General features: G+C 44.3%; 1 protein-coding gene across 4 annotated transcripts in view; it reads right to left on the minus strand.

The window, feature by feature from the left end:
* The window catches only part of KDM4B (lysine demethylase 4B), a 354,261-nt gene that overhangs the window by 46,309 nt on the left and 284,331 nt on the right, over positions 1-23,621 (minus strand). For all 4 annotated transcript variants that reach the window (XM_033955335.1, XM_033955336.1, XM_033955333.1 and 1 more), the window contains exons 14-17: positions 17,782-18,001; positions 8,074-8,150; positions 7,505-7,560; positions 7,236-7,344 (exon numbers count right to left, since the gene is read on the minus strand). In XM_033955335.1, the coding sequence (XP_033811226.1) occupies positions 7,236-7,344; positions 7,505-7,560; positions 8,074-8,150; positions 17,782-18,001 (462 nt within the window). The remainder of the gene's footprint in view (positions 1-7,235; positions 7,345-7,504; positions 7,561-8,073; positions 8,151-17,781; positions 18,002-23,621) is intronic.

Below are 23,621 nucleotides of genomic sequence, written 5' to 3' on the forward strand. Positions count from 1 at the left end.
GACTGTAGAGTTAAAGGATCGAGTGTCCACTCGTGAGGCTGGAGAATTCTACTGAGCTTGTCTGCTAAGGAATTCTGTTCCCCCTGAATGTAGATAGCTTTCAGGAATAGTTGGTGATCTGTGGCCCAAGCCCAAATCTTCTGGGCTTCCTGGCACAAGAGGCGAGATCCTGTCCCACCCTGTTTGTTGATGTAGTACATCGCAACTTGATTGTCTGTGCACAGCAGGAGGACTTGAGGAAAGAGAAGATGTTGGAAGGCCTTGAGGGCATAAAACATCGCTCTGAGTTCCAGGAAATTGATGTGATGCTTCATTTCCTGGGCTGTCCAAAGACCTTGAGTTTGGAATTCGTTCAAATGAGCTCCCCAGGCATAAGGGGAGGCATCGGTGGTGATGACAAGTTGATGAGGAGGTAGATGGAACAGAAGACCTCTGGAGAGATTTGAGGATATCAACCACCATTGTAGAGACTGACGAAGAGATGATGTCACAGATATGTGTCGTGAGCACGGATCCGTCGCTTGGGACCACTGGGTAGCCAGGGTCCATTGAGGAGTGCGCAGGTGAAGACGTGCGAAGGGTGTGACATGAACTGTGGAGGCCATGTGACCCAAGAGTATCATCATTTGCTTGGCAGAGATGGAACTTTGCAGAAGTATCTGCTGACATAGAGATTGAAGAGTTTGGAGACGGCTGGATGGCAGGAATGCCCTCATGAGAACTGTGTCCAGCACCGCTCCAATGAATTGAAGTCTCTGAGTGGGGATGAGATGAGATTTGGGTAGATTGATCTCGAACCCCAGAAGTTGCAGAAATAGGATGGTTTGGTTGGTGGCCAGGAGTACTGTCTGAGATGAATTGGCCTTGATTAACCAATCGTCCAGGTAAGGAAAGACCTGAAGGTGGTGAGAGCGTAGAAAGGCAGCCACCACAATCAGACATTTGGTGAACACTCTTGGAGAGGAGGCAAGACCGAAGGGCAGCACCTTGTATTGGTAATGACAATGATTGATCATGAAGCGGAGGTACTGTCTGAAGGCCAAATTGACCGGTATGTGAGTGTATGCCTCTTTGAGATCGAGGGAGCATAGCCAGTTGCCCTGATGGAGAAGAGGGTAGAGAGTGGCCAGAGAAAGCATCCTGAATTTTTCTTTAACCAAGCATTTGTTGAGATCGCGAAGATCTAAAATGGGTCTGAGATCTCCTGTTTTTTTGGGGACTAGAAAGTAACGGGAGTAGAATCCCTGCCCCTTTTGATCTAGAGGAACTTCCTCTATGGCGTTCAGAAGGAGGAGGGATTGAACCTCCTGAAGAAGGAGGGAAGACTGAGGAGTGTTCAAAGCAGACTCTCTTGGCAGACTTTGGGCAGGAAGTGTCTGAAAGTTGAGATAGTAGCCGTGGCGGATGATGTTGAGGACCCATTGATCCGAGGTGATGAAACGGCTGAGGAAAGAAGTAAGACGGCCACCTATAGGTTGAGGTAGGTGGGCAGATGGTAGGTAACTGGCTATGCCCTGGAGAACTAAGTCAAAAGGGCTGTGTGGACTTTTGCTGTGGAGGTGGCTTCGCAGGTTGCTGCTGTGGTGGCCTAGGGGTCTGTCGTTGTTGCTGACGTTGGCGCCTAGGTTGTTGGGCAGCTGATGGCAAGGGATGAGCCACATAACGGCGTTGATAGGCCGACTGCTGTCTGAAAGGCCGCGCTGGTGGAGTCTTCTTTTTTGTTTTTAGCAAAGTATCCAATCTAGTCTCATGGGCGGAGAGCTTTTGGGTGGTAGAGTCCATGGATTCCCCAAAGAGTTCATCCCCCAGGCATGGTGCATTGGCCAACCGATCTTGATGGTTGACATCAAGCTCCGACACTCTGAGCCAAGCAAGGCGGCGCATAGCGACAGACATGGCCGTTGCTCTGGTAGTAAGTTCGAAGGTGTCATATATTGAGTGAACCATAAACTTGGAAGAGAGATGATGAGCAGTGGTGAAAAGCCTGTCGTTTTCGTTCAGGAAGGTACTTTTCAAATGAAGCCATGGTGGTAAGAAGATGCTTAAGATAGAAAGAAAAATGAAAAGCATAATTACCAGATCTGTTAGCTAGCATTGCGTTCTGGTATAACCGTTTACCAAACTTATCCATGGCTTTACCTTCCCTGCCAGGAGGGACAGAAGCGTATACACTAGCTCCGGCAGACTTTTTGAGCGTAGATTCCACAAGAAGGGATTCATGTGGAAGCTGCGGCTTATCAAATCCAGGGATAGGAATCACTTTGTATAAAGAATCCAATTTACGAGGAGCTCTTGGGATGGTCAAGGGAGTCTCCAGGTTTTTATAAAAGGTTTCCCTCAAGATGTCATGGAGGGGTAGTTTGAGAAATTCCTTTGGAGGCTGGTCAAAATCCAATGCATCAAGGAAGGCTTTGGATTTTTTAGACTCAGCCTCCAAAGGAATAGACAGAGATTCGCACATCTCTTTCAGGAAGGAAGTGAAAGATGTAGAATCTTGTTTTGAAGATGGATCGGGGGCAGCAGGATCATCCTCATCCAAGGAACACTCACCCTCAGAAAGAAAAGGCTCTTCGGAGTCACCCCACAGATCAGGGTCCCTAATATGGGAGCTACGGTCTCGAGACTCCGGAGTGGAGGGTTCCAGGTGTCGGGTTTTGCGTGCCGACTTACCTGACCTCATAGACACGGTACCGGGAGATGTTACAGGCTGCATGGGTGCCGAAGTCTGAACAGCCTGGTGTTGCGCTCTCGGTTCCGGTGCGAGGACTGGCATCGAGACCGATGAAGCGGAGTGGACCGGTACTGACAAAGTGGATGCAGACAAAAGAGGCTACTCCACTGCCGGTGGCTCAGACCGGACCGGGACTGGAAGGCTCGGTGCCAAGAGAGCAGGAAGGAGCTGCTGTAACTGCTCCTTTAGCTGCACCTGCAGGATGGCTGCAATGCGTTCGTCCAGAGAAGGCACCGGTACCGCCTTTTTCTTCTGCGGTACCTGCGGTGCCGCTCGACGCCCCGAAGATGATGAGCCCGAGGTCGAGGGACTCACCTCAATAGGGGCGGAGCGCTTCCGCGGGCGCCTCGCGGTCGTCATGACTGGGCTCGCTGCTATCGAGACCGGAGGACGCTCCAGCGGGGATGGCTTCTTAGCCGGCTTACCTGGGTGTTGCGACGCCGGCGCGGTGTTGTGCGGCGTCGACAAAGTGGGTACCGATTGAGTTGGGGCCGATGCTGGTGTCGATGCCGCCAGGTCAGACATGTCGGCACCGAAAAGCAACCGTTGCTGGATTTGTCGGTTTTTTAATGTACGTTTTTTCAAAGTGGCACAGCGGGTGCAGGTGGAAGCCTGATGCTCTGGACCTAGGCACTGTAAGCACCAGTTGTGCGGGTCCGTAAGAGAGATAGGCCGTGCACACCGCTGGCACTTTTTAAACCCTGGCTGGGGGGGCATGAAAGTAAAAACGGCTTCTGCCAAATCGAAGGCCGAGGCCTCGATGGTGGCAGCAGGCCCTGCCGGGGCAAAACCGACGAAAGAAAAGAAAAAAGAAAGTAATAATTTTTTTTTTTTAACAAGAAAATAATAAAAGAAAAAAAGGAAATACAATTTCCTAACAGATTTCGCGAGCGGGAAGGCATCAGGAAAAAATCTTTTCAACAGCCGTTGAAAAGTGCGACTTCTTAGCTCCGCGGAAACTAAGAAACTGGGGACCGCGCGCCTCCGTCGGGCGGGAAGGCACTCGCGCGTGCACGGTGCGGCCTGCTAGAACTTTCCAAGTTCTTAGAGTGCAATCACTCTAAAATTGTCCGTACCGGGGCTCCGTCGGTGCCGTCACCCATCAGTCAAGAATATGCTGCCTGCTTGTCCTGGGATAATGTTTTGTCCACAGTTTGTTTTGTTGTTGGATTGCTCCTTTTTCTGTAGAACATCGGGTCTTCCTGTTTTTGCTTTTCATTGCCACTGCTACATCCTTTCTTGCTGTTTGTGTGTCTGCTGATTAATGGTGCATTACAAGCTTGGATGTGTAAATTATTGATGACGTGGAAATTCAGAATAATTAGCTGTCATCCTTCAAGGGAATAAATGAATTGTAATGTGCATCCTTCAAAAGACAGGCCATTTCTTACCCTATGCTTGAATTGCATTTCTCATGGATGTTAATACACTTAGCAGCATTTCTCCAATGCTTCTCGCCTGCTTCACATATAACTGTACACATGGGTACATATCTCTCACCAACAGGAATGTAACCTCTGCAGAACCAGCCTGACTGTGAGGCTTTCCCCAGTACCAACACCATGCAGCCGTAATTTTTTTTTTTGTGTGTGTATATACACACAAAACTAGCATTTACACAGCTTCCATTGAGGATTGTGATGATACCCGATGGAGACTTATGTTGAAACTTGGCTGTCAGGTTCTTCTTCAATAAAATATCACAGTCACATTTTCAGTTGTTCCCTTCCCTTGCACCACCTTTGCTGTTTTTATACACAAATTGATCAACTGCTTGCCAACCTACAGCACTATGTGCTGGGCGGTACACCGACAAATGAGTGCAGGACAATTGCGCTCCGTCAATTACGCTAGTGTTAGGGTAAGGTTTAGATAAGGATTAAATCGTCATCTAAACCTTACCCTAACACTAGATACCAAGTGAATATTTTAAGGGGTGTTTCCCCCCTCAAAAGAGAGGGTTACTTCATAACCCTCAAAAAGACAAAATAGTATCCGCTGTATGGAGTGCAATTGATGGGGCAACATTGTCCTGGTGCGCATTTGACATTGTGCCATTGAAGGGGCGTGCATTTGTCGGGCCATGGTGCTGGGCCCTTGCCAAACACTGCTTTCAGTATACTAAAAGTCAAATGCATGCCACTCCGCTGATGTATTCCTTGGACATGAAGGCAAGTAGAAGGTTAATAAGCTCCCAATGGGAGGCCCCAGGTAAGTAGAGCAAGTGAGTTTGGTGTAAAGAGGTTGCTTTTTTAAAATCCATTCTTAGAAGATGCTGCAATGAAGATCATTCAGCCTGTACAAGTCAGATGATCCATAAAGAGATGCTTATGCTGGGTAAATTTATCACTAGAATCTCACATGCTCAATCACTTGACCTGAAAAATGGAAGTCCCTTATAGCCACATTTGTGTAAAGAATAAATTTACACTGAGAAGACACTTGCTTATCTTCCATCTGAAGCCTGGCACAGTGCACTAGTCTCTGCATTAAAAAAATGCAAGATTATGTTTCTCTCCATCACTCCTTTCTCCCTACAACATGCATTCTCTGTTGTAGAGATAGAAGATAAAATATACTGTGGCAGCTGTTCTCTTACAGTATTAGACTGTGCATAAAGAATATATGGTCATGCCTATCCGTATTCTCTGGAAATCAAAGACTTCTTAGAAACATAGAAAAATTAAGGCCCATCTGGTCTGCCTATCCTTGCCATCTAATATCCCTTAGAGATTCAATGTACTTGTCCCAAGCTTTCTTGAATTCAGATATACTGTACTTTTCATCTCTATCACCTCCACCGAGACACTGTTCCATGAATTCATCACCATTCTGTGAAAAAGTATTTTCTGAGGTTACTATTTAGTCTTTTTCCCTTTCCCCTTCATCCTTTGCCCCCTCATTCCAGAGTTTCTTTTCAATTGAAAGAGATTAGTGTCATGTGCATTTATGCCATAGATATATTTAAATAACTAACATATCTCTCCTCCCCTGCCTTTCCTCCAAAGTAAACATATTGAGACCTTTAAATCTGTCCCCCATACACCTTATGACAAAGACCTATGAACATTTTAGTATCCATTCTCTGGACATCCATCCTGCTTACATCTTTTTGAAGATGTGGTCTCCAGAATTGTACATAATATTCTAAATGAGTCTTATACAGGGGCATCATTATCTCCTTTTTCCTACTGGCCACTCCTCTCCCTAAGCACCCAAGCATCCTTCTAGCTTTCACCATCGCCTTTTCTGTTTTGTCACCTAAGATCATCACATACTATCATACCCAAGACCCATTCCTCTTTTGTGCACAAACGTTCTTCACCCTGGCTTAAACTGTACTGTTCTCTCAGGTTTTTGCAGCCCAAATGCATGACCTTGCATTTCTTAGCATTAAATTTTAGCTGTCAAATTGTGGACCATTCTTCAAGCTTCGCCAGATCCTTCCTTATGTTATGCATACCATCAGGGGTGTCTACCCTACTGCTGATTTTGGTATCTGCAAAGAAGCAAATCTTACCAGACAGCCCTTCAGCAATATTGCTTTACAAAAATGTTAAAAAGAATAGGCCCAAGAACCAAACTTGCAGCACACTACTGGTAACATTCCTTTCCCTGGAGTGATCCCCATTTACCATTATCCTCCTATCACCTTTCACTCCACCAGTTCCTAACCCACTCTGTCCTTTTGGGGTCCATACAGAAGGCATTTGGTTTATTTATTAGACACCTCTCTGGAATAGTGTCAAAGGCTTTGCTGAAATCTAAATACACTATATCTAGCACTCTCCCTCTATCCAACTCTCTGGTTACCCGTCAAAGAAATTGATCAGATTTATCTGACAAGACCTAGCTCTAATGAACTATTTTGCCTCGGGTCCTATAATCCAGTGGATTCTAGAAACTTCACTATTCTCTGTTTTAAAAGCATTTCTATTAATTTACTTAGCACAGAAGTCAGACTTACTGGCCTGTAGTTCCCTACCATTTCCTTACTTCCAGTTTTGTGGAGAGGGACTTCTGCCCTTCTTCAGTCTTCCTGTACCATTCCCAACTCTAGAGAAGCATTGAAGTGTCAGCCCGCAAAGCTACCAGAACTTTCCTAAGTTCCTTCAGTACTCTTGAATGTAAAGTATCAGGGCCCATCACTTTGTCTATCTTTAGTTTAGACAACTCCTCACAAACACAAATAAGCTGAATATAAATATTAACAGCATGGATATCCACCCCCCTTCACACCAGCCCTATCACATTATATTATCTCCTATGCACAGAATACTACAGGTTAGAAAAGGGTTGCACTAATTCTCTGAAATTTCATATTGTCTACTTAGGATGTTTTGAATCTTTTGTTTTTGAAACTGCTTTTGTGCAGTTTTTGCAAAGCAGACTATCAAATGAATCAATTTCCATTTCTTCTATCCTTCCTAACAGGACTGGCTACTTTTGTACTTCATGTGTCAGATCCTTTCCTTGGTGGCAATATATTCATATGAACACCTACCAGCTGGCACCTCTGTTCTGGAATGGCAGTGATGTCCACAGGATGACGCTCAATTACATTAAGGAAATGGACTTCAGGGACTGCAATAGCGCAGATAACATGGACCCACCTAATATGAGCAATAAATAAATAAACCACATTATGCATTTAATAGCACAAAACTTGGAAAGAATTTACAACGCGTGCTGTCCCATTCATTAGAGATGCAAGCGTGATGAAATGATGATCTAAACAAGCAGGTATTTTTTCCTCAGATAAATTGCACATACCTCCCGTCCGTTGTCATCTGTAGTGCACCTCCTCTCAAATTACATAGACAGCAGTCCTGTAGGGAAAACACACCTTCATGAGAATAACAACCACCACCTACTTTCTCCCTTCACCATGAGGAATCTTAGGCTCATAGATTTCTATTATTTGGAATCTGCTGGGTATTTGACTCAGGCGAGCCACTGTGAGGATACAGGACGCAATGGACCTTGGACTTACTCAGCAGGGGCTAATGATTTTATGTACTTCCAGGGGCAGATTTAAACGACTATCATTCAGAATCCATCCAGCACATTTAAATCAGCAGTACCAACTCAGGGCTCCTTTTACAAAGGTGCGTTAGGGCCTTAACGCGCAGAATAGCACGTGCTAAAATGCCGTGCGCGCTAGCTGCTACCGCTTCCTCTTAAGCAGGCGGTAGTTTTTCAGATAGCACGTGCTAATCCAGTGGGTGCACTAAAAACGCTAGTGCACCTTTGTAAAAGGAGCCCTAAGTGTCTTGCTTTCCTGGCACAATGATTTTTGCAGTCTTTAAGGCTCTGGTCCCAGTTCAGGCATAAGTACTTACTGCTGTCCATGCATTAGCTGTACATCGTGAGCACCTCCAGCCTTCACTCACAAGATCAGGTCGAATCCCATAGCAACCTAGCACAATTAAGACACAGAACAGAATATTTACAACTAGGGAAAAAGACTTAACACTACCAACTCCTCTCCCTTTCCTGAAAAAGAAAAGAGTCTCCCGATTAATGTGTATGGTCCCTTGTATCACACCCTTCCACCAATGCAGTAATAATCTAAGTTATTACAAGGAAGTTCAAACTGAAAGGAAAACATAGGAATCACACACTCCCTCCTCTTTGTTTGTTTAAATATTTCTAATTAATCCATATTAACTTACAATGAAGTTCAAATAAGAAAATGTCAAGAACAGGCAACACAATATACATTGCAATCCAAAAGCATAAAGAAAACTCATCCAATATTTATCAAAAGGAAATTGAACTCAAAAAGGAAACCATCCGAGTCATCCAAGGACTTAACTCCCAAACCATTCTCAAATCATACTGTAATTTCCCCACAAGAAATGTCTCCATTTTCATTCAGTATAACCTTTAAAATTCTGTGCTTGGTTTGCAAAGCATTTCTTTTTGGGAACACCTCAATACCTTTCTGGCCAAACAATCATTAAAAAGAGATTATGCCCTTCCTTGATAATATCTTTTCCAGTAGATAAGCGAGACATTCTAGAGAAGTGGGTTATCTCCCAATGGCTGCAAGCCATCTGCAGAAGAAATCCACTCAGGATTTTTTTTTCTCTGATCCTCCTGTATTCACTGAGATCTCTACTGCCAACTGTAGTTAGTACCCAAGTAGGGCCACAATGGAAACATTCCCAAGAATCAACTGTTCTGCTCAAACAAGAAACATTAGACAACCAACAGCCATCAGCCAATAAAAGCATCAGAAGTACCCCTGCATGCACTTTGAACATATATACAGAATTCTTCAAGGCCCCAAAGAGCTAACTGGCATCCAAGAATCTCTTTTTCCAGTGCAATAGGTGAGACATTTTTGACATAGTTCCAAAAAGCTGTGTGTGTGGGGGGGGGGGGCTGACTGCGCCAACCCTCAAAACTGAGGATCCAAAAGCAGAATCCTGTCTTGTTGCCACATCCATTCTGTAAAATTTGGCAAACATGTGCAGAGTGAACCATGTAGCTGCTCTACAAATCTCCTCAGGAGAGATCACCCTAGCTTCGGCCCACAAGGCGGCCATACTCCTACTCCTGGTAGAATGCATAGTGTTGGGAGAGTGTGGGCATCTCTCCCGCTGCTGAGGGGGGTTGGCATGTTTCTTAGCAGCTGTAGAGACTGGGCATCTCCCCTACTGCGGAGGGAGGGGGGGAAGGGGGAAGTGTTGTGTGGTGGCGGGAGAGCATGGGCATCTCTCCTGACACTGAGGGATGTGTTTCTGGGCAGCATGAGAGATCGGGCATCATTCTCGCTGCTTGGGGTGTTTGGGGTTAGTGTTGACGACAAGGCAGGAGAGAGTGGGCATCTCCTGCTTAACTTCAATTTGAGGATTTTTTTAAATTATTATTTTAATTTGCATTGGGGGGGGGGGGAGGTCTGAGCTGTCAAGTCTTACTTTCCTGTCAGTGCCTGAGCCAATCGACAGCTTAGACCTGTTGGTAAATTTTGTATGCAAATGTGGCAGAACCAGGTTAGAGAATCATTCAGCGATTATAGAGAATCACTTGGAGTGATTATTTCAATATTATGACCTGGTTGTACTACATTTGCATGGAAGTATCGAAGACTGCTAGAAAACTTGGAAAAGACCCCCTAAGCCGTTTTGATAATCTGCTGCTAAAATACGTGTATGCTAAATCAGCTGGAGCCTATTTAGCAAGCACATTAAAGGCAGATTTTTGTTTTGAGAATCTGGACCTCCAGAGTCATCCTCAAATTCACCAGAGCAAATTGTCTTGAAAGGGTGTCGAATGTCCCTGAATGGGATGACAGTTGCAATGGGCTCCCTAGCCACAGAGTGGCATCTGTTGTCACAACCACTAGAGAATGACACGGTGACTGTTACCCATGGGTAACCCGCCGAAACGGGGACATAAACAAAATGGTCGCCGCAGGTATGGGGAGAAGGCCATTCACCGCCTCCTGGAGCGGTGAATGGCCTTGTCCCTGCAGTTAACTGAGGATCACGCTGAAGATCGCACGGTCGAGCAGCCCCCCTCCCTCCCAATCGCGGACCAGGCATCTCCCTCCTTCCTTCCCTGCCCCTTACCTTCACTGGCTTACTTTAATTTTCTCTTAACAAGCAGCCGGAGTCTTGAAGTTGTGTGCGGCTGCCGGAAAGTTCTCCTCTGACACAACTTCCTGTTTCCGGTTGCATCAGAGGAGGACTTTCCGCAAGCCGCACGCAACTTCAAGGTTCTGGCTGCTTGTTAAGAAAAAAATTAAAGTAAGCCAGTGAAGGTAAGGGCAAGGAAGGGAGGGAGCTGCTGGACTGTGGCGGGAGGGAGGGGGCTGCTGAACCGGGCGAATGGTGCTGGAGAGGAACAGACATTATACACTTTGGTGTTGAATATATGCGGGGATGGGGACTGAGCTTTTGTCAGTGATATGAAATTTGGAGTGGATTTTCTCGAGTTTGGCCGCAATCAGCTATCGAAAGTATGTTATCCTCGCAAATGTTAACATGCCAATGCTGCAGACTTTCATTCCAATGTGCTGATCTCGATCTAGTGTACGGTAACTCCAAAAAAGCTTTTGTTGTGGGAAGTCCATATATCAGCTGTTGTGTAGACTTCAGTCACAAGTGACAGCTTATTCTGAAGGTCGTCTGTCATCTTATGATAGCCAGCATTTATCCCCTCAAGGATCGCCTGGAGAGTTCCTTTTTCCCAGGACTCTGACAAGATGTTTTTCCAATCCACAGGTCTTTGTTACTGCCTCCTTTTTATCTCAGGGTAAAAATATCTTATGTCCACAGTAGTCCTTGGAGGCTTCCTTTTGGAAGCGGGGCTCCGTTTCCTCCTTCTGGGGTTCTCTCCCCAGTGTTTAGGGCCCCTTAGCCACTTCAGAGACCCTTTTTTATTACTAATAATAGTACATGCAAATAAGTTTGCAAATTAGTCCCTTTAAGTATGCAAAAACAGTCCAGCCCTTTAAGAAGCAAATCTTTCAGTTCAGTAGAGCCCATTTGGCTGGCTATCACCATGTATAGCCGGTACATAGGTAGTTACAGTAATGAACTGTGGCGAGAAACAAGTTGAATTTGAAGCTTGAGTAAAATAGCACAAATGGAAATTTGTCATCAATTGTTTTGCATGCTATGTAAACAGTAACACAAAAATAACTTGTAAATTTTGTTAGTAGTTACTAAAATAAATTAACTAGTTACTTAATTTAGGGCTCCTTTTATGAAGGAGCCCTACATTGCCACATGTGCTACATGCTAACGCCTCCATAGAGCTGGCGTTAGTATTTTCTGTGTAGTGCGGGGTTAGCGCACGGAGCATTGTAGCACACGCTAAAAACGCTAGCGCACCTTCATAAATGGAGCCCTTAGTCTCTTATCAAAAAGTAACTAGTTACATTGATAATCTAAAATGTAACTAATTACAGTACTTAGCGATACTGTAACCAGTTACTATCCAGCACTGTAAAAGAGTCCTTCAATTCATGTGCGTTTGCCCCAGCCATAGCAGATGCTTTCCAGTAGTTCAAGCAGGTCACCTCTGCGCTATGGCAGTGTCTTACTGACTGTGTGTGCCAAGAAGCTCACACCAGTTTAAATAAATGGGCAAACCTTGAAGCTGGCACATTTATGAGCCTATCTTTAAGGGTTGCAGTGTTTTATGTACAATGCATTTGAAAAAAAGAATTATTCACACATTGTCTTACCCGATCATAGATTTTACCTTCCTAGAAATCTCTATACTCCTGTATTTAAAGTTGATGCTTGTGGTTTTTGACATGATTCTACAAATCCTCTCAAATATATACCTCAGCAAACAGACTGGTCAACCCAGGAAGTGTAATGCAGAAGAAAAATCAATTTGAAAAGCCTACAGCTGTCTTCTGCATTTCAAGTTCCCTTCAAGAGAATGAGATATGGCAAAAACAGTGACAAAGGAGGGCTGTTCTCAGTGCAACAGTGACTGGGAACAGGGAAAACTGTTAAGGAAATAAGCTTGAAATGGAAACTGATATCTTTAATTGTAGGGTTTATGAAACTGAAAGCTGTGTGGAACAGACAAATATCAGCACTGATTTCCTACTCATGTCTGCAAGTATGGGGAGTCTCTGGGTTTAGCAATAGCTCCCACACAAAAGAGACTTGTAGGATATTAAAGGAGATAATACAATTAACCAAGGCACTCAAATCTTCTATAAAACTAACTTTCTAAGAAATCAACAACTCAACAGGTAATAATAGGCAGCTGTTCATAAGTTTAAATAGTGACCAGTATATCTCTCAGTACCAATCATTAACAGTCTTCAGCGACACCACCAGGGACTCAATACATTCATAGACCGTGGCTTTAAGTGTCCTTTCTTCATTGGACCCTTTTAAACTATATTTTTTACTTATTTAACTTTTTAAATTTATTTTAAGTTAATAGTTCAACTATATATATATATATATATATATATATATATATATATATCAGCTGTCTCAAACACGCGGCCCATGGGCCGCATGTGGCTCTCCAGGTGCTATTTTACGGCCCGCGGTCTGGACGCGATGATCAACTGTAAAGCTGCGGCCGGCGGCGGCTCCTAGCACCATCCACACCAGCATTTCTCTTCCCCCTCCCCTTGTGGAGCAGCAGCGTGTCTGGCCGGCTCAGTCGATTGATCCGTTCAAAGCTGCGGGTGGCGGCTCCTTGCGCTATCCACTCCTGCATCGACGCAGGTGCGGACCTCGCGAGGAGCCGCCACCCGCGACTTTGAACAGAACGATCGACTGGGAGCTGGCCAGACATGCTGCTGCTCCACAAGGAAGGGGAACAGAAGGGGAGGGGAAAGAGAAATGCTCTGCTGCATATGAAAGGAGGACCCTAGGGAAATGCTGCTGCACAGGGAAAGGGAGAGGGAGGGAAGGGGGAAGAGAAATGCCTCTCCTACACAGGAAAGGGGGGGAGGGAAATGCTGCTTCTGTTGCATAGGGAAAGGGAGAGGGAGGGAAGGGGGAAGAGAAATGCCTCTCCTGCACAGGAAAGGGGGAAGGGAAATGCTGCTTCTGTTTATGTTGCATCCAATTGGGGAAAGAGAGGGAACGAAGGAGAAGGAAGACAAGGGAGAGGAGAGGAATAAGAGATGCCAAGTTTATGGGAGGGAGGGAAGGAAAGGAGATATCAGACCATAGAGGGGGAGGGAGAGATGCCAGGGCATGAGGGGAGGGAAGGAGACAGATGCCAGACCAGGGGAAAGGAAGGAAGGAGGGAGGGAGAGAAAGGAAGGAAAGAGATGTCAGACCATGGAAATAGGACGGAAGAAGAAAGAGGTAGGAAGGGAAGGTAAGACATGGAAACGTAGATTTTGAAAAGAAAGCAGAAAAATTGAATATTAAGTTAATGCCAAAGATGGATGCAAGGCAGAAAGTGAAGACAGAGAGAAAAACAGTAAAAGGACAAGAAGGCCCTGGAAACATAGTTAAAAGCACAGAAAAATAAAGTCACCAGCCAACAAAGGTAGGGAAAATGATTTTATTTTCAATATAGTTATTGAAATGTGTCAGTTTTGAGAAAGGAAAGATATTAAACTTTAAATGTGAGGGCTGCAGAAAAAATAGTTATTGACTTATTAAAGAAATGACAATTTTGCATAAGGTAAAACTCTTTATAGTTTATATAGCTTTCCTTTTAACTGTTAAAGGAAAGTTTTATAAACTATAAAGAGTTTTACCTCACGCAAAATTGTCATTTCTTTAATAAGACATTAACTATTTTCTCTGTGGCCCTCCAAGTACCTACAAATCCAAAATGTGGCCCCACAAAGGGTTTGAGTTTGAGACCACTGATATATATACACACACACACACACACATATATATATATATATATATATATATATATATACACACACATATATATATAAATATATATATATATATATACACACACACACACACATATATATATTTATATATTATATACTTAGCTTAGTGGTTTAAGTGCAGGGATGTTAAACCAACATGTTTCACCTATTACGGTTTTCTCAAGGCAGTAATCCCTTCCTGCTTATGGCAACTGTTTAAGACCACAGCCATCATCCTATGGATCATCTATGGATGATGGCTGTGGTCTTAAACAGTTGCCATAAGCAGGAAGGGATTACTGCCTTGAGAAAACCGTAATAGCTGAAACATGTTGGCTTAACATCTTTGCACTTTGACCACCAAGCTAAGTACTTATATATATATAGTTGAACCATTAACTTAAAATAAATTTAAAAAGTGAAATAAGTAAAAATATAGTTTAAAAGGGTCCGATGAAGAGAGGACACTTAAAGCCATGGACTATGAATGTACTGAGTCTCTGGTGGTGTCGCTGAGGACTGTTAATGATTGGTACTGAGAGATATACTGGTCACTGTTTAAACTTATGAACAGTTGCCTATTATTATCTACTAGTCTTATAGCCCGTTACATCAACGAGTGCTAGAATATGTGTGTGTGTGTCTGTCTTCCAGTTGGGTTTTCAGGATTTCACCAATGAATATGCATTGAAAGCATAGCATGCACATAGAACTCATGCATATTCATTGGGGAAATCCTGAAAACCCAACTGGATTGCGGCCGTCAAGGAGGGACTTTTGAGACCTCTGTTCTACTCATGCATATATGTATGTACATGCAACTGAATGCTGATGCATTTCTTTGCACAAAATATAGTTTTGCCATGCTCTTCCATCTTAAGGCATATTTTTGTATGTACTTTTTTCACATACTATTTAGTTACTGCACCAGACACCAAAATGTTTTATGAGTGTTAAGGAACCATGTACTGAGCTTTAGCCTAGAGCTTTCTACATAGACCCACAGATCTTAAAAATTTAACATCCATTCAAGTTCCTTTGAGCATCTGTGTTTTGTAATGGAAAACTAAATTAGTGAGGAATCATTACCCAACTTTAGAGGAAAATGAGAAAACAGCTTAAAGATCCCAAATAGTAAGAAAGACTCTAATTTGGGTCAAGGCACATTTTAAGTTGAAATTTCCTAAACAACTTTAGATTGTGGAATAAGAAAAAAATTTCTACAATGTAAGGGGGTAAGGCTGTGTAAGGGCAATAGTGGTGCAGAGCTAGCTCTACCATCAGGTTGACCACATGTCCACCAAGTTTGGCACTGGTGGGGCAGCCATCAGCTCTAAAGTCTAAAAAACTTATCATGGTCAGCATGACGCCTTTGATTACCTGCATGGCTCAAGTTGGTGCTCAACCTCCAACAGGAAGTTTGGAAAGGATGGGATGCTACCAGCATCGAACATGTGCAAGGTCCCATGCCAGCTATGTTGAGTTTTGTTTAGAGATGGTGTTCTGCCATGCCAGTGCTGCATCCCAAATCATGCCTCGATGAAAAGGGTGAAGAAGGAGATATGCTTGATACGTGTGTGTGTGTATGTGTGTGGGGGGGAGAGGGGGGGTAAGGTAGTGGTTGATGGTTGAGTTTGAAGGAGAGAATAAGGAAAGGAAGAGGCTGGCGCTATACTTGGGTATGGGCCCATGGCTGAAAGTTCGCTTAAGAGATCAGATACCTTTAGGCTGGTCCTAGAAGGGTGTCTGCAAACGGGGTGAAAGTTGGGATAAAGAGGGCACTAAAGAAAAAAGCTTAAAAAAAAAAAGTTCAATCAAAAGTGGTTTGCATTTAGTATATGTGTTGTTTTAGGTTTCTTTTAATACAGCTATTGCCCGGGTTCCGAAATACAGTATACCCTCCGCCGTTTTTCTCGGCTTCAGTGGCCACGTAAATCACCTCTCTGCCTCACTATGTGCAGGATCTGTCGCAACAGGTGCGGGTCTCCATCCTTTCTGTCCCGGCATTTCTCCATTTGGCAGATGCCGATCTATCTCCTCGCTAACTCTGGCACTTGAAGAGATTATCAACCAACCTAACCTCGGGATGTTCTACCGTGCCAATTCAGTACACACTGCCTTTGAATGTAAAAAAAAAACATGCTTGTTGACGACCTCGCCGTCCCAATTGCAAGCACTAAACAGCGCTAGCCTACGCCATCTGCCTCTTCACAGTCAGCCATTTTTTTTCCTCCTCTGCTATAGATGGGGGAGGGATCACTTCCAGTCTAGTGCACGAAATCAACGACGGGGGCAGCGTCTATACATTAAGGGAGCACTGGTGCGCGAGTGTGAAAACATCACCTTTTGGCGCACGCAAGTGTTCTTACAGGGAATGACGGTGGCAGTGACGGCAACTTACAGGAAGGGAGGGAGAGAGTACTGTAGGGCCATCAAATAAGTATGAAGCTGTGTGATTTTCTTTGTATGGCAAGACTCTCGGGCATGCGCACTCCTACCTGCGGGTCCCTACAGCACACGGAAAACGGGAGCACGCAGGTGGGAGTGCGCATGCGTGGCTTAGGGCTTTATTATATTAGATTAAAGGAGATAAAACATGAAGGGAGAACATGTGAGTGCCAGGACTGTAAATATTCATTCTGCAGTCTTTACATCCAAAAATATTTCTATGGTCAGGATACCCCACTCCTCAATGTATAAGAACTGGTCTGATCGAATACATATGAAACTAGGCAACTACCAAAATTTTCAACTGCAAATGAAAGCTATGAACAGACTGCACTTGTCTGCTTCTAAAACTCCTGAAGAGAGCCAGAGCAATGGCAGCAAACATACTAGTCCTTGCCTACTGTGAAGAATCCACATGAGGCTGTTGGCCCTCAATCATGCCTCATAGAAGAATCACTTCTGTTAAAAAAAAGACAGAGTAATGTGCAATGTACAGCAGTTAAAAAATGTGTGTAGCATAACAGAGTTTGTTTGCAAAGGTGCACAAATGCATGCAGTAATATGCATGTAGATTTCTTAACTGTTATCACTACTGAAGGGTTTCACGTCTGTGGAGTCTTGATTTTATGTATATCTACGGTATTTGAAAGTTTTGCTTTCCAGAGTATTGGTAGATTATTAATTAATTAAAAGGATCTCACTGTATTCTTTTTCTGTTTTGGCTATGTAAAAAGAAGATGCATTCCTACAAAAAAGTATAAAAATTTGAAGAGAAATTAATATCATGTTAAACTGCAGTATTCTAGCAGCTGATCCAACAATGCTGATTTCTGTGCTTTGTTTTACTTTACTGTACTTGATATGCCTCCCCAAAAAAGCCCGACGTGTGTTACAACAATAAAACTTAACAAGTAAAGAAAATATCTTCCCTCTCCCACCCTGTCCACCCAAATACCCACCCTACCTTGAAAGTGTCACTGTACACAACTAAGCCTTGGGAACCAGCAATACTCAGAGATGGATCTACAATTTAACTACAAGGATCCATATAAAGACACTTGTCCTAATCAGTACTGCAACCTCTTCTCTCTCTAAAACGAACCATGAAAGCAATTTCATATTGGTTGCACACAAAACTCAAACTGTATTGGTGGGAAATAGAACACTGCTCTGTAGAGCTGGCTGTCAAATCAGTTTTGGTAGCAAGGACCTAGACAGCGGCAGGCGACCTAAATAATGGGGGCGCAGAGAAAATACTCACTAGCATGAACTTGCATACAGCACTTGGCACAAGAGATAAGCAGGCTGGTTCCATCCTCGTCAATGTATGAGTTGGCAGGAAGAGGCTCAATGTTCCCTCTGCTGGATGTGAAGCACATTTCTGGGATCAGTGGCTTTGCCTTTTGTCCACACTTGGATGCTGAGATCATGGAAGTGGTCTCTCCAAGAGACTGAGTATCCCGGTTTGTTTCCTTGCCCAGCTGTAAGTAAATATGATAAGTTGGTAAAACAAACAAACAAAACAAAAAACCACACACACTTATGCAAAGCTTTCATTTAACTGAATTATAAGGGAATTTCTTTGTGGGTAAACAATTCCTAATGAAATTGTAAACATCCAGAGTACAATATGCTAAACTGCTGCACTGATTTTTCATCCTTATGACCCAAAATAATACTCATGAAGCTTTATTATTATTCTTAAAAACCACTAAAGTGTGTGGTATGATTTCTTAAATTCCTCAGATGATGGGTAATCACTAATACAATGAAGTCACAACCCCTCCAATCTAACTCATTAAAAAGATGGATCCTTAAATGGTGGACTACACCAACTTTTATGTTAGCCAATCATCACATTCCTCATTGATTCATACTGAACACAAAATTAAGTGTAAACTTCTAACAAATGTTGTCCAATCATAACTTAACCCCCCCCCAAAAAAAACAAAACTCTTCAAAATATATATATTTTTAAAAGCACTTATTGATTGAAGTAACCCCTACCAATATATCATCAAAATTTGAGCCATTGTGTCAGGGTCAAGCTACCTGCAAAAACATCTAATATAATAAAACGCTAGACCGCGCATGCGCACTTCCTATGTGTGCGCCAGTTTTCCGTGAGCTGTAGCGACACATAGGAAGTGCGCATGCGCGGCCTTACGGTCTGTCCTGCTCCCTGTTGAAAGACGCAACGGTCGCCGCCTCTCCGCTCTCTCTCTTCCATCCCCCCCCCAGGCGGATGTCGACCGCGGCAGCCAAACCCGGAAAACATTTTAAGGTAACCCTTCCGGGTTTTAAGTTGGACACTGATTCTCCTGCGGCGCCGCAGCCCGAGTCGGATGTCGGCCGCCTCCTTCCCACAACCCAGCCAGAGGCGCAGCCGACAAACCTACCCGGAGCCGGAAACGAAACGCCGAGGTCATCTAGCTGTGGGAGGGGCAGATGGGAGGGTCAATGGGGTCAGATGCACGGTGGCGGAGGAAGATGGAAACAGGCTGATCACCGGTTCTACTGCACAGGGGGGATGGGAGGGGGGTACAAATTTAAAGATGCTGCTCATTGGGTCTACTACACAGGGGATGGGAGGGAGGCAGGCAGGCTGGCTTCGGGGGTGGGGTTAAGTCAAAGTCTGGAAGGCAGTGAGGGGGACATAGGAAGGAGGCACTGGGGGGCACTGAGGGCACTAAGGACACAGGACAGAGGCACTGGGGGCACTAAGGACACGGGAAGGAGGCACTGGGGGCACTAAGGACACAGGACGGATGCACTGGGGGCACTAAGGACATGGGAAGGAGGCACTGGGGGCACTAAGGACATGGGAAGGAAGAACTGGGCTACTAAGGACATAGGAGGCACTGAGGGCACTAAGGACATATGATGGGACAGTATGGACATAGGAAGGAGCCACTGAGAGACAGGCAGGCATGGAACAACAGAGAAATACAGAGACAGAAAGAAAGATAGACAGGGGGCCAGGGAGAGACACAGACAGAAAGAATGACAGACAGCATCCAAGGAGAAAGAGACAAAGAAAAACAACAACCCCAAAATAGATGTCTACTCTAGCACCCGTTAATGTAACGGGCTAAAATACTAGTACATACAATATAAGAATTCATGGTTCCATATCACTTTCTTAAGTTTAGTGACACTACCATTTATTAAAAAAAAAAAAAAAAAAAGTTAGTGTGAGAAAAATAAATTCATATTAGCTGCCTAAAAATAGTGATGTCATATCCCATCATTTAACAAATGAACCACTGAAGTCAACACCATTTTTTGGCAGCTAATATGAACTTACTGCTCACATACTAACCCATTTTTTTAAAAATAAGTAAGAGGTAGTGCTGTTAAACTTCAAAATGTGATACAGAACAATTGATTCTTATATTGTATGTTTTTGCAGTTACCTCGAACCTGATGTAGTTGCTCATGTTGATAGGGGTTATTTCAATCAAGTTTTATTAAAGCTAAGCGTTTTTTTGTTTTACTTTTTTTAAAGAGTTTTTTTTGAAGTGATGTTTGCATAATATTTATTATAAGTTTATATTTAAATATCATGTTGAATAAGGATCAATGAAGAATGTGGTTATTGGCTAACATAAGCTGGTGTAGCCCACCATCTAGTGATCCATTTTTCAATGAGTGAGATTAGAGGGATTGTGACTTCATTGTATTCTTAAAAACATACATTTTGGAACCGAAAAACATCAAGTTGCTGAACTGAGCATTATCAGAAATTAAGAAAAATTCTACAAGAATAAAAAAAAGACATTCCAGCCCCTACTAGCTATCTCCTCCTCTTTCAGGAAGGTACACTCTTGTCAATTTCTGGTTGCAGCCAACTAACAGTAGTAGATCACATACACCAAAAAAAACGATTAAAAAAATTCCATTCACATTAAAGAATGATCAGCTTACTAAACCTTGTACAGAGTTCTGCAGAACAGTTTCTTCCCACAAATGAAGACTACTGGGAGGTTCAATTCCATCATATATATGCACTCATCTATGTTTACAGCTTATAATTGAAGACATTTAAAACAAAACAAGCATAATATCACATTAATCAACTCCTGTTCACTAGAACAGTGTTCTTCAACCACCGGTCCATGGACCAGTTCTGGTCCACAGAAATTTCCTGCCAGTCCACAGGGCCAGCACCTGCATCAGGCCCAAAACAGTGTTCTTCAACCGCCGGTCCATGGTGTGATCGATGCGGCGTTATCTTCAAGCCAGCTTCCTCTTCCTAATTGATTCAGTGCACAAAGCCACGGGCAGTGGCTCCTACGGGCATCCTGCGCCTGAACCAGAAGCCTTCTCTCTGATGTTGCAACGTCAGAGGGAAGGCTTCCAGATGAGGCACGGGACGTGCAATACAATAATACTATTATAGGAGCGGGGTTTGGGGTGGAGACTGGATAGAGATGGGCGGGGTATGGCCTATGACTTAGTCCAGTGTTCTTCAACTATTGGCCCACGGACTGATGCCGGTCCACAGAATAATTATTTTATTTCTGCCGGTCCATAGGTGTAAAAAGGTTGAAAAACCCTGCACTAGAAGCCACTTTCTGGCCCTGGCTCTCAAAAGCTTCATCAAAATTATGTGAAATAAGGACAAAAATGGGAAATTTCCAAAACAAATCAAATGTTCTGCTCAAACATAACAACACTTGAACACTCAATGAACAAGGAATAGCCAACAGAAGCATCAAAGGTGCTCAGGTAGTACCTCTGTAGAGATTGCAAACTCCAAGATACAAACTTGAAGAAGACCAAACAGAATAAGACAGTAGACAGGTGCAGGAAGGTCAGGGTGGGGGTCCAGAATGACACAACTATCTACTAGAAAAGATATTATTAAGGAAAGAGCATAATCTCTTTTTCAAGTGCAATAGGTATGTCATTCGGGACAAGTTGGACGTACAAAAGCAGAACCAGAAAGTTAGGGTGGGTTGACTGTGCTGGCCCATAACACTGAAGATCCAAAGGTAGAGTCCACTCTTGCTGCAACATCCACCCTGTAAAATTTTGCAAATGTGTGCAGAGTGGACCAAGCCATAGCTCTATCAATCTCCGCTGGAGAGCCTTGACCTAGCCTCTGCCCACGACGAAGCTACACTTCTAGTCAAAGGCATCATAACAGAAACAGGGCACTGTTTCCCATAGATAACATAGGTTGACGAAATGGCTTTATAGATTCATCTGGAAATTGTGGTCTTAGAGGCAGGTGTGCTTTGTTAGTCACAGGAGTCAGCACAAACAGATGGTCAAAAATCGGTGAATTTAGGATTTTTGAAGGGGGGGAACATAGGGGATATGCAGGAACCCTTAAAAACCTGTTTTTCAGACTCCCCCTGCATCTGACGGATGTGCTACCATAAAGGGGAAGGTGAAAAATGCAACGCACCCTGTGAGACACCGCTGAGCCTGACACCACTGAGCCTCCTACAGATGTCAAACAGCCTATGCTCAAACTAGAGAGCTGCATGGGAATGACGGGGATCCCACAGGTTCCCCCCTTGGGTTGCAGGGATCCCGTGGAGGTGCCCCTTGTGGTCTCAAGGATCCCGCCGAGGTGTCTTTTCCTGCCTGCACACACACACATAGCCGACCGGAAGTTATCCCCCTGATGTCAGAGCTGACTTCGGAGGGAAGGCTTTGTGTCAGTCATGTGCAGCGTGCAGGCGAGCAAGTCGCAGCTCCAGTCCTTTTCAGTCCTCTCCTCCCCCATCCAGTGGGTGCTGCGAAGAGGCCAAGCGCGTCGCCCCTCCGTCCCTCATCTGGCCACGTTACCTAGGCGTCGCTCTCTGTCCCCCTAGATCTGGCGGTTGCAGTGATTGTGCTGGAGCTGAGCATTCCCTCTGCTCTGCTCGAAACAGGAAGTGGCGTCACCAGAAAGCAGAAGAAGAGCTCAGAAGGAGTTGGGGGGATCTCGCTGCGAGCGTCCAGACAGAGGTAACAAGGGTGGGGGGGGATGGAAAGAGGGACGGAACAGACCCGGTGGAAGGAAAGAAAGATAAAGAGGACCAGGAAAGGGGAAGGGATGCTGGCTGGGGGAGGGGGCTATAGAGTGCAGGGAGAGATGTATGGGAGGTAAACGTGAAACGTGGGACACAGAAGGGGGGGAGGGAGGGAGTGCATTTTGGACACAAAGCATGAACTTGGGAGACATAATGGAGGAAGGGAGGGAAATAGATGCTGAGGGGGGGGGAGGGAATAGAAAGGGAGAATTGGGCATGGGTGTGTCAGTGAGAGGGAAAGAGATGTTGTATACATGGGGAATGGAAGAAAGGAGAATTTTTGGTCATAGGGAGGGAGTGAGGTACAGATGATAGGGAAGAGAAAGATGAGAGGGAGAAATGTGGTGGAAAGGGAACAGTGGGACAGATTGAAAGGGATGCAAGAGGGAGGAATGTTGGAAATAGTGGTGAAGGGAATGGAGGGAGAGATGTGGCATGGTGCTGGAGAGGGATGATAGAAGGAGAAATATTGGGCATGGGGCTGGTGGACAGGTATGAAAGATGCTGCACATGGTCCAGGGGATGAGAGAGGGATAAATGCTGGACCATGGTAGGAGGAACCAACTGACAGCAACACAAGAATTTACAGAAGATGGGAAAGAGGAAAAAATAAACTGGGACCAACTTGATGGAAAAATAAGTCTCCTGACAACAAAGGTAAAAAAACGGAATTTATTGACTAAAATATGTTAGCTTTGGTAAATGTATATAGCAGATGTCTTTGTATTGTGTTCAAAAGAAAAGGAAATGAATTTCTGTTTTTATTTCTCCAGTGCTGAAGTACTTGCTGACCCTTGTGTGGCTATTGGGGATCCCCAAACACCGCCAGCAGAGACTTCCTCTAGAGATGGCCAGAACTCCCCTTCACCAAGCCCAGCAGTCACTGGCAGCATCCATGAGCCACTGAGGTGCCAGCATCTGTGACTCAGGGACGCTACTGCTGCTTGCCAAGCTTGGCAAAAGGGACCCACGGCCAACTGCAGAGGAAGTCCTCAGCTGACAACTTGAGGGTCCTCATCAGCTGAGTATTCATATTTTATATTTATCTTAGAGGCTCTGGTAGAAACCCGTT

This window comes from Geotrypetes seraphini, chromosome 8 (genome assembly GCF_902459505.1).
Source record: "Geotrypetes seraphini chromosome 8, aGeoSer1.1, whole genome shotgun sequence".
NCBI classification, from domain to species: Eukaryota; Metazoa; Chordata; class Amphibia; order Gymnophiona; family Dermophiidae; genus Geotrypetes; species Geotrypetes seraphini.